Here is an 18,203-nt window from a genome sequence, read left to right on the forward strand (position 1 = left end):
AATTAAGAATACGGTTGTATAAACTACAACACTTCTAGCTCTTTGGAAGTGGAACAATTCTCTCACATGTTAAAACCAAATTGATCCGTGGTATTCTCTTAGTGCTCTTGCTAAAATTATACAATGTCTCTGCCATCTGATTTTTTTTGTAATCTAGGTTTACTCTGGAGAGTTACTTCATTATGATCTACTTCAATTACTCAAATGCCCTCCTTTAAATTTTATTCAGGATCTCTGAGATGTACCCAGAAACACACTCCTGGGAGCTCTGGGAATTTAGTGATACTGCTGGAGGCCTTCATTTTCCATACAAGAAATTTTAGAGAGGCGTGCCTCGCGTCCCTGTAGGTGAGGAACTGGGTAGCTGGTAGGGAGTCAGGACAATGGTGGCTTTAGGTGATGTTAGTCTGTGTGGAGTGGCACGCCCAAAATGCTGAATGATCAACTCTGATCAAGATGGGACACTCAGATACCATGAGCCCAACAGAAGCTGGGCAGCTGGGAAGGTTCTCCATTATTTACTTCCATAGATCCTTAGCAAAGTCTTACTTCTGCACATTTGTGCTTATGCATCTCCCCCCCCCCCCCACATTACTCCATCTTGTCAGGATAAAAGCTTTCTGTAGTTTTACCTTAGAAATTTCAAGACCTCTTAGTCCCAGAAACCACTGAAGGGAATCCTCTCTGGTGTGGTTCCCCCACCCTCTTCTCTCTCAGCTACAAAAGACATTTTCCCACTCTCCCAGGCTCCTCCTTCAGCAAGCTTCCCGCTCTATTATAGGAAGTACTAGGAGGCAAGAGGAAAAGGGTTGTCTTGGTTTTTGCTGTTCCTATCAGTGCTTCCCCAGCAGTAGCAGTTGACTTGTTTCCAAATTCAACTTTCCTAAAACAAGACTCGCTGGACCCTTTCGGAGCACCAGCAACACCTACGAGGGTTCTTTCTCAAAGGTTTGAACACCAGCTCCGCAGTACACCCTCCCCCACCTCTTAAGTGCCTCGTTCTAGTAACTCAGACTCTTCCCTTCTGTTTCCCAGCTCTGAGGGCAGTAGCCACTTCCTGCAGTTACCATCTTTGGGTTAGAGATGTGTTCGTTCCCTTTGGTCTAACACTTGTCTAACCAATTCCTTTTTATAACCTCTGCTGAAATACTGTGGTTCTTGTTTTCTTAACTGGACTCAGATCAATACACTACATTTGTCTACTATCAACTGAGCAAGGAATGGGGTTCTCATCCCCATCCTGGGACTCAGGAAAGTCTGGGGTTAGTCTAACCTGCAGTAAAAAATGGGACACAAAAGTCCATTACAGGACTTAAGAGAGGGAGATGAAGGATACAAAAACGTGGAGACTCCGATTTCCAGGGACAGAGCCTGATTGTGGCAACCTGGAACTACAAAAGCCAAATTGAAGAGGATAGTAAAAGTAAAATGTAGAGTCCCTTCAGTTGAACTCAAGGTTGCTCCAAGTCCTGCCAAGACAAGGCAAAATATTCTACGGGGAAAAACCAGACTCAAAATTTAAAGTTATAATTGTTTATTAAGAGCTTTATGCAGGAATAAGAAATGGGTCAACATACAGTAGTGGCTCAACTCCCATCTTTTTAATCTCAGAGTTTCTAGGGTTTCGCACACTTTTATGCACACCAGCTGTGAACCAGTACAGGGACTTGTAGAAGCCACTTAGGATTTCCGAGAATTCAGTTTCCTTTGGGAGGCCAGGGACTCTTGTGACCTGGGGACTTAGAAGCAGGGGTCTCTTGTGATGCAGGGAGCTGCAGACATGCCTGGCAGAGCTGAGTGGAGTCTCCATCAGTGGACGGAAGATAAATTGCAGCTTATTGGATGCCACATTTGGAGATTTATGGGAGACGAAAACAATGAACAAAGTGAGACTCTTCCAAAAGTGGGACTGGTGGAGTAGTGTGGTCAGAAAAGAGCCAGGCAGGAGGAATCATTGCTTATTCCAGTTCTTCTTTTGAATCAAGGCATGTGCCAGGTGCTTACCTCTTGATAGCAACTTGGTTGATTACATTAGGATTCCCATTTACAAATTAAGAAAGTGAGGTAATGGAAGGTAAGCAGTTCACCTAACAGGTAGAGACCAAATTAAGAAGGGAGGTCTAGGGGCGCCTGGGTGGTTCAGTCCATTAAGTGCCCAACTCTCCATCTCAGCTCCGGCTTGGGGTTGTGAGTTCAAGCCCTGTGCCAGGCTCCACGCTGGGTGTAGAGCACTTAAAACCAAAACCATTCTTAGCCCAAAAGTCCTACAAAAACACGAAGCTTGCAGAAGTGGCCCTGGGGGTGTACTTTACAGACCCCTGTGCTAGGGCTTCCAGTTGAGGTCCTGGTGTGTTCAATAGGCTCCCTTCCCTTGGTAGGTCATGAATGCTTTTTTTTTTTTTTTAAGATTTTATTTATTTATTTGACAGAGAGAGATCACAAGTAGATGGAGAGGCAGGCAGAGAGAGAGAGAGAGGGAAGCAGGCTCCCTGCCGAGCAGAGAGCCCGATGTGGGACTTGATCCCAGGACCCTGAGATCATGACCTGAGCTGAAGGCAGCGGCTTAACCCACTGAGCCACCCAGGCGCCCAGGTCATGAATGCTTTTGTCTCATCAGCAGTGTGAACCTGATGACAACTCTGCTTTTCTGAGGTTTTCAGCCTTTTAAGCCTCTGCCCTGAGCAGTTTGAAAACTCTGCAATTACCTTGATGGGAAAATTGGCCTTGTGTTGGATGACCCTCAAGTCTCCAATATTGTTATTCCAGCTTCATCAGAAGGCCAAGAGTTCTGCCAGTTTCTGTTCACTAGCAGCAGCCCTGATTCTTGTCCTGCATTCACAACAGGCACATGCTACCAGCAAAACCACTTTTTGGTTGCAAATACCATTTCACTTCTCATGTCTCCCTTCTCTAGAATCTTAGCCCTGAGTTTAGTCCTCATTGTTTCAGGAGCTCTCTGATGCTTTTCCGCAGGCAATTTTACATTTTTTTTTTTTACACCTTTTAAGGAGAGAGAGATCACAGAGGAAGAGGGAGAAGCAGACTCACTACTGAGCTCCATCCCAGGTCCCTGAGATCATGACCTAACCTGAAGGCAGACGCTTAACCGATTAAGCTACCCAGGTATCCTGGCAAGTTTACATTTCTTTCGTTTTTTTTTTTTTTTTTTTTTTAGAATTTTATTTATTTATTTGACATAGAGAGATCACAAGTAGGCAGAGAGGCAGGCAGAGAGAGAGGAAGGGAAGCAGGCCCCCTGCTGAGCAGAGAGCCCGATGCAGGACTTGATCCCAGGACCCTGAGACCATGACCCGAGCCGAAGGCAGTGGCTCAACCCACTGAGCCACCCAGGTGCCCCCAAGAAGTTTACATTTCTATCTGGCTCTTCTCATTACTCTCAGCAGGAATGTAGGCCTGCTGCAAATACATTCAAATCAACTCAGAATGCTATAGTTCTTTCCACACTGAAAAAAACTTCCTGAATTGATTTTTAATATGTAAAGGCAAAGAACACCCTTCAGAGTGGTGAAGGCTGAAATTAATAAGCTTCCTTTATCTTGCAATATCTTTAAAAAAAAGTTTTTGGTTTTTTTTTTAGGTTATTTCTAATATTCAACACCGTGCTCGAACTCACGATGCTGAGATCAGGAGTCCCAGGCTCTTCCGACTGAGCCAGTCAGATGCCCCCCTTTTTTTTTTTCCAGGTGCCCCTATTTGCAACATTTTTAAAAAAAGATTCATCTATTAATTTGAGAGAGAAAACGCGTGTGCAAGCATGGATAGGGCAGAGGGAGAACCCTGAGCCAACTCGCTGCTGAGCACAGAGCCAAATGCTGGGGTCAATTCCGGGACCCTGAGATCATGACCCGACGAGCCTAAATCAAGAGTCCATTACTCAACCAACTGAGCCACCCGGGTACTCTTATCTTGCAACATTTTAAAAACATTTAAATTTTGACTAGATGATATATTTGGTATGACTGAAAATTCAAAAAGTAGGAAAGAACACAGAGTGAAAAGTCATTCTTCCACCCTTATCTCCCAGCCACAAGGTTTCTCTCCCTGTTGGCAACATTTATTGCTTCTCTTTCTAGACATATTATGCAAATACATAGATCTATCTTTTCATATCAGTAACGTGGTTTTGTTGTTGTTAATTGCTATATAACAATTGTACCATCATTTAATATCTATTGATGTGACATTAAGGTTTTTTCTAAGCTTATTATTATAAACAGTGCCATACAAAAATATTTTGTACATGTCATTCTACACACATGTAAAGGCAGCTTTAGGAAATTCCTACAGATAGAATTGCCCAATTCAGAATTGGGGTTTTAAATTTTCTACTGATACCAACCAATACATAAGCGTGCTTATTTCCTCATACTCTTGCCAAGATTTAAACACACATACATACACAAAGCAAAACAAAAAAGCACCTTTATCTTAACTAATGTGAAGGGTAGACAGATGTATAAACCCGAGTATAAGTGACATTATGTATCTTTTCACACACTTAAAAGACATCTGTATTTCCTTTCCTGGGAACTGTTTCTTGGGAACAGTTCTAATTTTCCTTTTGAGTTATTAGTCATTTTCATAATCTATCAGCAGATCCTTGGTACAAAGGAAATGAGCTCTTCACGACAAATTGCATCTACTCCCCGCCCCTCCACCCCTCTCACCATTTGCCGTATTTTCCAATTTTCCATTATGGTGGTAATTTTTGTTATGCAGAACTTTTTAATTTTAGGTAGTTAATTTTTATTTTTTAATTGTGGTAAAATACATGTAATTGTCTTAATTTTTATTATTTTAATTTTCAGATTCTCAACCTTTGTATAGTTCTAGTGCTCCCTGAGAAGTTCAATATTCTCCTATCCCTCCACAAAAATGAGAGGAATAAGTAGCAATACACTCTAATGACTGACACAAAACATTTATTCGTTTCTAATGAAAAGAAATGTAAGGTAGGACTACCAGAAAAACTAATAGAGAAATTAAAATTTATCTTAAGGTCAGGAAGACTTCTTCACAAATGAGGGGTTAAATGCAGAAATCCTATATATGTCACACTATTTTCACCCCTTTTTGGTCATGGACTGTTCCAGAAAAATTTAATTATACAACTTTTGAGGAGTTCTAACAGTGTCTACCCTAAAATGTTAAGTGAAATTGCTCTTAGAAAAATATTGATTTGATGAGAAGACAGATTTTATCATATTTTGGAGAAATTTGGTTAGTTTCTGACTAGACTTCATTTTAGCACAATCATTACTCAGAGGGCAAAAACGTTTTTCTTTTTTTGAGAAAGAGCAAACTAAATTTTAAATTAGCATCAGAATTCTACCCATAATTACCCAATCAATATTGAAATAGATGCCATTAAGTATGCAAAGATTAACAGAATTTTAATTACAAAATTTGGAGAAAAAATCTTAATAATGTACAAAAATATTGATAAATTTAAGCTCGAATTAGCTCTAGATGTTTTATTTTTACTTCAAAAGGATGGACAACTAGAGATCAGCAGAAATGCTGTTAAAACTACTATTTGCTTAAAGTTGTTCATATCAATGTAAAAAAAAGATTAATGGTCTGTAAGTTAAATTTCACAAAATGAAATCACTGCCTTCTGATTTAACTTTCAAGGGTAAGACGGCAAAACCCAAGTATCAGACTTTCTTTTTCTGTCGATAAACACATATAATAGTCAGCATCAATACAAATGATAATATAAGGAAATAAACACATGGTTATATCTCAGGTCCCACAACAAAAGATATTATGATATTTAACTCTCCTATAGTAAAGTCCTACCCCACCCCCAGAATAGCAGATTAATAAAAAGGTGACATTCCTAAATTTCAGGCAATTTAGCAATTGATTTTGATTTTGACACCAGATACTATGGCATGAAAAGCTTTAAAACCCAAATGTTTTCCATGTCATTTAGCAAAGAGAGGAGGGAGAACCCTCTAATAAATGTCACCTGCTACTGCATCCCAGGCCCAGCTTCTGGTCACTCATTCCATTCCAACGCTTTCAATCAATCTGCTCCACTGAGCCGCACCCCAACTCTTCAACTCCCTTCGCATCAAGAGCCTAGTTTCCTTTCTGTCAACTAACTCCTAATTCTCCAGGAAACTCTTGATTTTTCTGATTTCACATTGATCACAAACCATTTTAAATCGAAGAAAATGCTATAATGGTTAAAATAATTAAAGTGGAGATGAAAACTAGATTCCTTTAGTGTTATGGGAGATGCATTTCAAGTGCTCTGCAAATATATGGGAAGTAGCAAGAGAACTTACCCTGCTGGGTTCCTAACTACTTGGTATGTATCATCTCACTTTGATTACTAGTTAAGACACGAAGGGAAGCAAAGGCTTTTGTAAAACATGCATTTCTGGGAAACAGAATGGCACTTGAAGATTTCTTCGGAGCTCGCCAAGGCATTCTTATACCCATAAGGATTGTCAAACTTAGTACACCACAGTTATTAAAAAAGCAAAGGATTGGGACTCCTGCTTACCACAGTTTGGCAGAAACACATTTATACATTCCTCCCTCATAATCATGCCATCCTTTATAGACAATGGGTGTGACCATTACAAAGAGTCTCTATATGAAAAAAGGCTTCCTAATCCATCCATTTGCTAGATTATAAAAACCTCTTTCTCCCCATACATTACTTTGTATACCTCTGAAACATCTGGAAAATACTTTTCTGTGACTTACTAGGCTGTAGGGAATTAGTGCTTTTAGATACATTAGTATTATCTCTAGAAGAATTTGGCATCTTTCTCCCATTAACATTAACTGAATGTTTCAACTGGATCTTAAAAGACGGCTGCCAATTTTCATTTTTCGAGCCTCTCCGAGATTTGGAATGCTCTGTATCAGTCTGTCTTTTGAAGTTCCTGTCTTTGGAATTCTTCCTCTGTCTATTTAGCAATCTGTCTGGAGGTGATGACGTAGGACGTAAATGATACTCATCTGGGGATCCTTTCTGCCGGTTTGGCTTCTTCTGTTCTTTATCTACTTCTTTCTGAAGCTGTAACGCTAATAACCTATCCTCTTCTTCTTGTTTATGTCTCTCAAAAAGTAAGCGTTCCAAATCTATCAGTTTTTGGGTAAAGTTGATTTCTGCTTCCTCTTGGTCTGAGGAAGCTTCGGGGAATGTTTTCCTTCTTTTTGCAGAAACGCACGGATCCCTGACTGCTTCAGACAAAGATTCTGGGTTTTTTCTTTTGGAAATATCCTTACTGATAGGTAGGCAAGACTCTTCATTTTCTGTCGTAACTGTATTACTTGCAGTTATCTGTGTCGTACCTGATACAGTGCACCCACTCTCGGTTTTGCCATAAGGCTTAGCTGCAGCTTCTCCAGAGCAGGGAACTCTGGCTTCAGGTCCTTCATGATTTAGGACACATAACTCTTTATCATGATTGGTTGGTCTCATTTTGACTTTTCCTTCAAGGCACCATTCTCTGCCACTGGCACATAACTGAGGCATAGGTGACTCTGAAGACTTTTCACCTTTTTCTTGAATTTCCATGCATATTTGTGGAGAAAGTGTTGGCATATCTTCCTCAATTTCTGTATCTTGCCATGCAGGGCTCTCTACAACACTACTGTCAGTTTTCTGTAGAAAACAGAAAAAGACTGACGTGAACCGGAGAAAAACATCAAGTCACAATACCGAAGTCTACTCTCTGAGTTTTCACAGTAAGATAGCATCACTACTAATAAAGCATATTAGTTCTTTTTTTAAAAAGATTTTATTTATATATTTGACAGAGAGAGATCACAAGTAGGCAGAGAGGCAGGCAGAGAGGGGGAAGCAGGCTCCCTGCTGAGCAGAGGACACCCCCCCCCAATGCGGGGCTTGATCCCAGGACCCTCAGACCATGACCTGAGCTGAAGGCTCAGGCTTAACCCACTGAGCCATTCAGGCGCCCCAATTCTTAATAGTATTTTTATTCTGTGTGCCAATTTAGATAAGGGCACTCCTTCGTTTTCACTCCCATTAAAACCTACAAACTAGATTTTGGGTATAGCCAATAAGCTGGCACCAGGACCTAACCTCTCTTTCACCTTATAAATTTCCCCTAGGCCATAGGTTTTTAGCCCCTTTTTGTGCCATGGACTCTTCACCTTTCGGCATTTTGGTGAAGCTTACAGACCTCTTCTGAATACTTTAAAATATAAAAATAAATCCATAGGATTATAATGGGAATAATTTGTACTGCAACACAATTATTAGAATTTCATTCCTAATGCAATGTGCAACTATTAATACATTAAATAATAAGATCTACTGAGGCAAGTCTAATCACTTGTAATGCTGAAGTAGGGACAAGTAACAATATTTTAAGAAACCTGCCACAAATTTAACATGATAAAAACCTGTGCTTTCCACTGATGATGACCAAAGGCACAGCTTTTGCTAACAGTATTACAGTTTGAAGTCTACATTTGTAACTAAAGGAATGAGAGTTGAGGTGAAAGTAAAGATAAACCTTTCCTTCCATTTAAGTTCATATATACTCTCTGGATTCTAACCACAGACCCAGGCCTTAGGTTAAAAACTCTTGCTTTAAAAAAAAAGAGAGAAAAAGAAAGAAAGAAAAGGGGGCGCCTGGGTGGCTCAGTGGGTTAAGCCGCTGCCTTCGGCTCAGGTCATGATCTCAGGGTTCTGAGATCGAGTCCCGTATCGGGCTCTCTGCTCTACAGGGAGTCTGCTTCCTCCTCTCTCTCTCTCTTCCTGCTTCTCTGCCTACTTGTGATCTCTCTCTGTCAAATAAATAAATAAAATCTTTAAAAAAAAAAAAGAAAGAAAGAAAGAAAAGAAGAGAAGAGCAGAAAAAAGAAACCCCTGACTTTTTGTCAGTATTATTTTTCTTTTCACTTATAGGTCTTAGGTAAGTAAATACCTAGAATTAGTTTTGACCACAGAAAAGCCTTAAGAAAGGCTTTGGTGAATATTTGCAAATGATGTATCAGATAAAGGGCTAGTATCCAAAAATCTATAAAAAACTTATCAACACCCAAAGAACAAATAATCCAATCAAGAAATGAGCAGAAGACATGAACAGACATTTCTGCAAAGACATCCAAATGGCCAACAGACACATGAAAAAGTGCTCCACATCATTCGGCGTCAGGGAAATACAAATCAAAACCACAATGAGATACCACCTCACACCAATTAGAATGGTTAAAATCAACAAGTCAGGAAACGACAGATGTTGGCGAGGATGTGGAGAAAGGGGAACCCTCCTACACTGTTGGTGGGAACGCAAACTGGTGCAGCCACTCTGGAAAACAGCATGGAGGCTCCTCAAAAAGTTGAAAATAGAAGTACCTGACAACCCAGCAATCACACTACTGGGTATTTATCCTGAAGATACAAACGTAGTGATCCAAAGGGGCATGTGCACCCGAATGTTTGCAGCAGCAATGTCCACAATAGCCGAACTATGGGAAGAACCTAGATGTCCATCAACAGATGAATGGATAAAAAAGATGTGGTTGGGGCGCTTGGGTGGCTCAGTGGGTTAAAGCCTCTGCCTTCAGCTCAGGTCATGATCTCGGGGTCCTGGGATCGAGTCCTGCGTCGGGCTCTCTGCTCAGTGGGGAGCCTGCTTCCCCCACTCTCTCTCTGCCTGCCTCTCTGCCTACTTGTGATCTCTGTCTGTTAAATAAATAAATAAACTCTCAAAAGAAAAAAAAGATGTGGTATATATATATACACGTGTGTATATATGGTATATATATACACACGTGTATATATATACACACATATACCTGTGGTGTATATACACACACACACATCTGTGGGGTGTGTGTGTGTGTGTGTGTGTGTGTGTGAGAGAGAATACTATGCAGCCATCAAAAGAAATGAAATCTTGCCATTTGCAATGATGTGGATTGAACTAGAGAGTATTATGCGGAGCACAATAAGTCAATCAGAGAAAGACAATTATCATATGATCTCCCTGATATGAGGAATTAGAGAGGCAGAGTGGGGGCTTGGGGGGTAGGAAAGGAAAATATGAAACAAGATGGGATCGGGAGGGAGACAAACCACAAGAGACTCTTAATCTCAGGAAACAAACTGAGGGTTGCTGGGAGGTCGGGGGGGGGGAGAAATAGAGTGCCTGGGTTAAGGACATTGGAGAGGGTATGTGCTACAATGAGTGCTGTGAATTGTGTAAGACTGATGATTCACAGACCTGTACCCCTGAAGCAAATAATACATTATATGTTAATAAAAAAGACAGACAGACAGACTGGCTTTGGTGAGAATTTGCCTCAGAACAAAAATTACTCCTTGTTGTTAGAGACCTTAAATCTATTCTTTTACCTATCTGCTTTGCCTTTATCATTTCTTATAGCATTTCTTACAAACCAGTCCCCTTTGGACTGGATAAATCCCAGGTTGCTTACCTGCTTTTGCTGTGAATATGAACACAAGGGTAGGACAAATATCCCTACACTACAAGTCCTCCTCCATCCTCAGTTCTAGTATGAGCCAGATCATTTGGACCTGAATCTTCCCTCTAGCATCTCTACTTAGGGGACTGTGCACAAGTCTCTTATTTGTGTGTGCCTTAGTTAACTCTTAACTGTAAAATGGGCACAAGAATGAATACCTACCTTAATAGAGTTGGTGCTTGTGGTGGACACTGAAGAAAATAATACACACATTATCTGGCACATGGTAAATGCCAATTAAATGACAGGTTTTAAACTACCTAGCTGAGTTTTTAAAAGATCTAGGAGCCTCTTAGTAAAGGGTTAACAAAACATCTCTGTAGGAAATCAACCTTGGCGTCAGCTCACATTTCCTAGTTCTATTTTCCTAAAAACCTGATAAAGGTGCAATGTCACCTGTCTTACTAGTTCACATAGCTTATGGTAAAAATGATTTTACTGGTGAACTGCATCTGTACTAGGAGAACTATGATGATCTATAAGCAAACAATGGGAAAACAAGTCTTGGGGCTTCTGTAAGTGACTTATAACTCTTCTGACCCGGTATGTTCCTTCCCAGGACCCCTGGAGGCTATACCCATGGGTTGTTACAATAAATAACTGACTCTTACAGGGAAGAGGGCTTCTGGGGCCTCCCCATTCTCTGCACTGTCTCATTTCCAGGTTGTCACTTAGGAGCTCTACAGTGAAGGTTCTTGGGGCACAGATACGCCTACTAGCATGCTTTGTTTCTTATCCTCTAATTTTCACTGACACTGAGGCTGGTACCAGGTGTAGCCTATTTGGTTTTGCAAGTTTGATTATCTAAGCCAGGCATCCACAACCCATGGCCCATGAACCAAATTCCGCCTGTTGCTTGCTTCTGTAAATAGTTTTACTTGATTAAAGCCTATTTGTTTATGTACTGTCTGTGGATGCTTTCACTCGAAAACATAGCTGAATAGTTGTGACAGAGTCCATAAGGCCACAAAGATATTTACTATCTGGCCCTTTAGAGAAATTTGTTGACCCCTAGTCTAGGGGAGCCTAAAATGACTAAGGAAGGGTATTCCCTATAGTACAGTGACTATAAAGAAGTTAGGAAACTACAAGTATTAGCAACCCATAGCGTTAGTAAATCTGCCAAAGGAAGAACATCTTTAGCATCCACATACCTTAGACATGCAGTTCTTTGGGCTTCCTTGTAAAATTTCAGACTGCGATGCTGACCCGAACTGAGATTTAGGTGACAAATACCTTACCAAAAAAAAAAAAAAAAAAAAAAAAGATTTACCAAAGTTTGAATGCTTTGACAGACAAGTGGCATGTGACCACTATAATAAGCCAGATTACCTATTTACATGAAGACTGTCTGATCTGTTTGGCTGATTTGATCACAAAGAGTGTATTCTAACTCCTTGTCTCAGGTATTTTGGCCCAATACAAGAGCAATACTTAAAAGGCTGGATATTATTATATTTTAGTGAAAAACAGCAGCAAAGGAAATAAAAGTCAAATCTAAATATTTAATTCTCAATAAACATCAGAACACAAGACTATAAAGTTGTTCCAAACGCAATTACATGACGTTTTAAATCAGGAGAAAAGAGATATTTCTTTTTAATGCCAGGAATTCTGGCTGTTTACTACATTTTTAATGTTTACCATTGGGAAAGCACTCATGATTAGATTCTCTACCACTCTTGTATAGAGATTTTGTTAGATACACATTTTGTATCAACTATCTGCCTAGAAAAATACAGATACATCAATATATCAGCATAAGGGTATCTCAAAACGTCTAAGCATCTTTAATAGGTTGTCTGCCACAGAAAACATGGAAGTTTGTAATACGATGAAAAAATGCTGTAAAACAAAAGGGAGTAAAAGGAGATAGCAGGTATATTTTAAAAACTGTAAAAAATTCAAACACATATATAACTATGCTTAAAAATGGCAAAGATGTCCTAAAATGTTGCCTGCCTTCAAGCAGTGGTAACTTTGGGTGATTTTCAAGGAGTATCTAGCTGTTGTTTTTATAATTAAAGAGAACAAAAGAAAAATGTCTGAACTGCAAATAATATGTAACACCCTAAGTTTCATTGTGTCCAAAGTACCAATTAGCATGTGGAACAATAAAATAAAATCTAGACAAAGATATCATTTAAGAACAAAGAATAATATCCCTTTTAGATCAAAGTTGAATCAAAATTTAGTTGAATCAATCTAAATACTTACTCTGCAAACTAAGTAAAAGAACTACCTTTTTTTTTTTCTTTTAGATTTTATTTATTTATTTGGCAGAGAAAGAGACAGGGAGAGAGGGAACACAAACCAGGGGAGTGGCAGAGGGAGAAGCAGGCTTACGGCTGAGCAGGGATCCCTGGGATCATGGCCTGAGCCAAAGGCAGAGGCCCAACAACTGAGCCACCCAGGTGCCCTAAGAACTACCTTTTCAATCAATAAGAAAACAGGAGCCCAGGTTTAGTCTCATTAATTAATTAATTAATTAATGGGAAAGCGTGTGCACGTATGTGCACGTGAAGGGGAGAGGCAGAAGGAAAGGGAGAAAGAATCTAAAGCAGCCTCCATGCCCAGCATGGAGCCTGACCTGTGGGACATGTGGCTCAATCCCACGACCCTAAGATCAAGACCTGAGTCAAATCAAGAGTTGGATGCATAACTGACTGAGCACACCTAATCTCATTTTAGTTTTGTTTCCCAAAGTTGAAGAATCCTTCTGCCAAAGCTGGATATTAGTTATCAAAATAGAATTACTACAGTGTAAGTTTTTTTTCTTTTTTGAACTCCATAAGCAGAGAAAACGTGACCAGATACTTATTCAACATAATCAGGAAAGATTGATGAACTATCCCAAATATTTTTTACGATAACTGGGTAATGTATGAATATATGCTCATTCTAAAAAAGTACAGAAATATAGGACATACATGCTACCATTCCTTTCCATTCCTATTTGCTTTCTCATATGTAACCAATTTAAAAAAAATATATGATTTCTATATAGTACACACTTTTTTTTTTTAAAGATTTATTTATTTAACAGATGACAAATTGGCAGATAGGCAGGTAGAGAGAGAGGGAAAAGCAGGCTCCCCAGCGAGCAGGGAGCCTGATGCGGGGCTCAATCCCAGGACCCTGAGATCATGACTGAAGCCGAAGGCAGAGGCTTAACCCACTGAGCCACCCTACAATATTTCTTTTTTAGAGGCGCCCCTACACTATCTCTTTTTTAAAACAATCATATTCTTCTGTGATTTCCTTTTTTCTCACTTATGTCTAAAGATCTAAGTATATAATATGTTTATCTCATGAAAACAATTAATTTACAAGAAAATAGTTGCAAAACATATGTAAGAATCATAATACACTGTGGTTCAAGGAGGGGGATACTAACTGGGAAAGGACACTAGTTAACCTTTTGGAAATACTCTGTAGCTTAATCTGGAAGATGCTTTATATGTAGTTAAAAATTCACCAAAACAACACTTAAGAATAGTGTACTTTAATATATGTATGTTACAATTTTTAAAAGTTTTAAATCTTTATATAAAAGCGCTTGTACTTGGGGCGCCTGGGTGGCTCCGTTGTTAAGCGTCTGCCTTTGGCTCCGGTCATGATCCCAGAGTCCTGGGATCCAGTCCCATGTCAGGCTCATGCACTGCAGGAGCAGTGCTTCTGCTTCTCCCTCTTCCACTCCCCCTGGCTGTCTCTCTGTCAAATAAATAAAATCTTAAAAAAAAAACAACAAAAAACATGGGGGGCCTGGGTGGCTCAGTGAGTTAAAGCCTCTGCCTTCGGCTCAGGTCATGATCCCAGGGTCCTGGGATCAAGCCCCACATTGGGCTCTCTGCTCTGCGGGGAGCCTGCTTCCTCCTCTCTCTCTCTCTCTCTGCCTGCCTCTCTGCCTACTTGTGATCTCTGTCTGTCAAATAAATAAAATCTTTAAAACAAACAAACAAACAAACAAAACCCCAAAAATCCCTTATACTTATCACCTAGCTTAAAGTAAGGGGAGGATCACTTATTTTAACAACCTTTATGGGGTCCCCTCTTTGTCCCCTCAGAGACTCGACTATCCTGAGTTTTCCCTTACCTTTTTTTAAAAAATATTTTATTTATTTATTTGACAGAGATCACAAGTAGGCAGAGAGGCAGGCAGAGAGAGGGGAAGGGAAGCAGGTTCCCCACTGAACAGAGAGCCCATTGTAGGGCTCGATCCCGGGACTCTGGGATCGTGACCTGAGCCGAAAGCAGAGGCTTTAACCCACTGAGCCACCCAGGCGCTCCTTCCCTTACTTTTAAAAATAGTTTTACCATACCTTTGAATCCTTAAACATGTATTCCTTAGTACTGAAGGATTTTGACCTTTACATAGACGGAACCATACCTCATGTATTCTATAACCTTTTTCTTCGCCCATTTTCATGATTTATGCGTGTTATTCTCAGCTAGATTCATTCTGACTGTTGGATAGTATTCAGTTCGACTTGGGGACATCTGGGTACTTCTGCTCTTTGCTATTATGAACAGCACTGGTGGGAACATTCCTCTATGTATCTTCTAGGGTTTCTTTGGCATCTATGCCCCCAGAGTTCTAGAGTATCAATCTTTTACACTTCCACCAAACACAGAAGTGCTCCTTATTGTCTACGATACTTAATACTGTCATAAAGCTATTTTTTTCCAATAGGATGAGTGTGAAATGCTACCTCACTGTGATTTTAATTTGTTTCCTCAATTACTAATAAGGTTCAGTATCTTTTCAAATATACATTAACTTTCAGGTTTCATTTACTATGAAGTCAAAGTTTTTTTTTTTTTTTTTAATATTTTATTTATTTATTTGACAGTGAGAGATCACAAGTAGGCAGAGAGGCGGGCAGAGAGAGAGGAGGGAAGCAGGCTACCTGCCGAGCAGAAAGCCTGATGTGGGGCCTGATCCCAGGACCCTGAGATCATGACCTGAACCGAAGGCAGCGGCTTAACCCACTGAGCCACCCAGGTGCCCCTGAAGTCAAAGTTTTTTACCTATTTTTCCTACTGATTGTTTTCTTACTCAGAGGTGGGTATTTCTTTAATAGTACATTACCTTTTCTCAGTTAAGTTAAAATTTCTTCTTTTTTAAAGCAGGCTCCATACCCATCATGGAGCCCAGCATGGGCCTGAATTCACTCATGAGATCAAGACATACACTGAGATCCAGGGTCAGATGCTTAACCTACTGAATCATCAAGGTACCCCAAGTTAAAATATCTTAAAGATAGAAGACCACCATTTTATTCTCTTAAAGGTATTTTGATAGAAACGTTCTTAATCTTATAATCTAATTACATGTTTTGCTCTTTAAAACTTCCTTCCCCAGGATGCCTGGGTGGCTCAGTCAGTGAAGTGTCTGCCTTCGGCTCAGGTCATGATCCCAGGGTGCTGGGAACCAGTCCTCCATTGGGCTCCTTGCTCAGCGGGGAGCATTCCTCTCCCTCTGCCTGCCACACCTCCTGCTTGCGCATGCTTGCTCTGACAAATAAATAAAATCTTCTCAAATAAAATCCTTCCCCAAAGATAATCTCCTTTATTATCAGTCTAAAGTTTCATAGTTTCATCCATCATAATTTTTCTACACAGTATGAGTAGAGATCCAAGCTCATCTTTTCCTTATATAATCAATTGTCCCAACAGCATTTATTGACAAATTCATCCTTCTGAACAGCTAAAGAGCAATGATGACTACTGTACTGGTTACCCAAAGTACCTCAAAACTTAGTGGTCTAAAACAGCAAATATTATCTCAGTTACTGAAGGTCAGAAATCCAAGGGCAGCTTAGCTGGGTGGTTCTAGCTCAGGATCTCTCATTAGAGTCTAGGGAAGATGTTGATCAGTGATCTAAAGGCTTGAGTGGAGCTAGAGGATCACCTTCCAAGAAGGCTCACTCAAAGGTTATTCTGAGGTCCTACTTCTTTACTGGTTGTTGGTAGAAGGCCCCAGTTCCTTACCACATGGGCTGCTCACAACAGGGCCGCTAAATTTTCCAGAGCAAATAATCCAAAAGAGAAAAGTCACATGTCTTTTACAACTTAGTCCCCAAATACCGTTCAGGTAATTCTATGTGTATACTTAAGTCCAGCCTCTATTCAAGGGGTGAAGAACTGGGCTCTGTCTTTTTGGGGGAAGAGTTTCAAAGAATTGGTGGGCATATTTTATAAACACCAAAGCCCTCATGAAGGCTGCAAAAATAGCTGTATTTCTAAACTACTACATTGCTTCACTTTGTTTATCCATCCCTGTGCAAGTATCATATATATTTATTTATACAATTTAAAGCATCCAACTCTCCACCACACATTTTCTCTCTCTTTGGTGGTATCTGAAAGCCCTTTCTCTTCTATATAAATTTTTAAGTCAGTATGTCAAGTCTAAGAAAAGGTTAGGATTGTGACAGATGTCAAAATTATCAAATTGGGATGCCTGGTGGCTCAGTCAGTTAAGCGTCTGCCTTTGGCTCAGGTCATGATCCCAGGGTCCTGGGATCAAGATCTGGCATCGGGCTCTTTGCTCAGTGGGGAGCCTGCTCTCCCCTCTGCTTGCCTCTCTCTGTGCTTGGGTTCTCTCTGTCTCTCTCTGACAAATAAATAAATAAAATCTTAAAAAAAAATTAGGACTGTGATTTCAATTGCACTGAAATCTGTTGGCCAGTTTGGGGAGATCTGACATTTAGCATTATTGTAATATTAGACATCTTCCAATTCATGAATCCTGCACATTTCTTTAATATGATAAAAATTTTTATAATATTCTCCATAAGGTCTTACAGATTTTACTGTAAATTTTTTTCTAAGGACTTTTTATTTTCTAATGCTATAATAAACTAAATCTTAGTTAAAGTTACATTTTCAACAGAACTTTTGTACAGATTTTATATCTACCAAACTTGCTAAACCCTTATTTTTTTTTTTTTTAAAGATTCTATTTATTGATTTGACAGAGAGAGACACAGGGAAAGACACAACAAGAGAGGGAACACAAGCAGAGAGGAGTAGGAGAGGGAGAGGCAGACTTCCCGAGGAGCAGGGAGCCCAATGTGGGGCTCGATCCCAGGACTCTGGGATCATGACTTGAGCCGAAGGCAGAAGCTTAACAACTAAACCACCCAGGCACCCCACCCTTATTAATTTTAAAAATATATCTCTGAACTCTCAGATTTGCAATATATTTTCTATATTCCATCTCTAATAACAATGGTTTCTTTTCCAAGCTCATATCTTTTGTTTCCTTTTATTATCTTACTGTGCAGACTGAAATCTCTAGAACGACACTGAACAGACGTGGTAAATAACAGACCACTCTTGTATTTTCCTGTTCTTAACGGGAATAATTTCAATTTCCTATCATAAAGTATGCTATCTGGTATAAATTTTCTAGCAGATATTCATTAACAGGTTAAGTTTATTCCTATTCCCACTTTATTAAGAATTATCATTCCCATGCTTTTGATATTGAAACAGTTAATGGGGGGGCACTTGGGTGGCTCAGTGAGTTAAGCCTCTGCCTTCGGCTCCAGTCATGATCTCAGGGTCCTGGGACTGAGCCCCACTTTGAGCTCTATGCACAACAGGGCGCCTGCTTCCCCCTCTCTTTCTGCCTGCCTCTCTCCCTACCTGTGGTATCTCCGTGTGACAAATAAAATCTTAAAAAAAAA

The 18,203-nt window shown here is 39.9% G+C and overlaps 1 protein-coding gene across 4 annotated transcripts in view; it reads right to left on the reverse strand.

Annotated features, from left to right (window-relative positions):
• Nucleotides 1-1,517: 1,517 nt before the first annotated feature.
• RNF168 (ring finger protein 168) overlaps nucleotides 1,518-18,203 on the reverse strand; it is a 47,912-nt gene continuing 31,226 nt past the window's right edge. For all 4 annotated transcript variants that reach the window (XM_059391190.1, XM_059391189.1, XM_059391188.1 and 1 more), the window contains 2 exons: nucleotides 11,661-11,742; nucleotides 1,518-7,651 (listed from right to left, as the gene is read on the reverse strand). In XM_059391190.1, the coding sequence (XP_059247173.1) occupies nucleotides 6,695-7,651; nucleotides 11,661-11,742 (1,039 nt within the window). In that variant the 3' untranslated portion in view covers nucleotides 1,518-6,694. The remainder of the gene's footprint in view (nucleotides 7,652-11,660; nucleotides 11,743-18,203) is intronic.

Source organism: Mustela nigripes, chromosome 2, assembly GCF_022355385.1.
Source record: "Mustela nigripes isolate SB6536 chromosome 2, MUSNIG.SB6536, whole genome shotgun sequence".
In the NCBI taxonomy this organism is placed as follows: Eukaryota; Metazoa; Chordata; class Mammalia; order Carnivora; family Mustelidae; genus Mustela; species Mustela nigripes.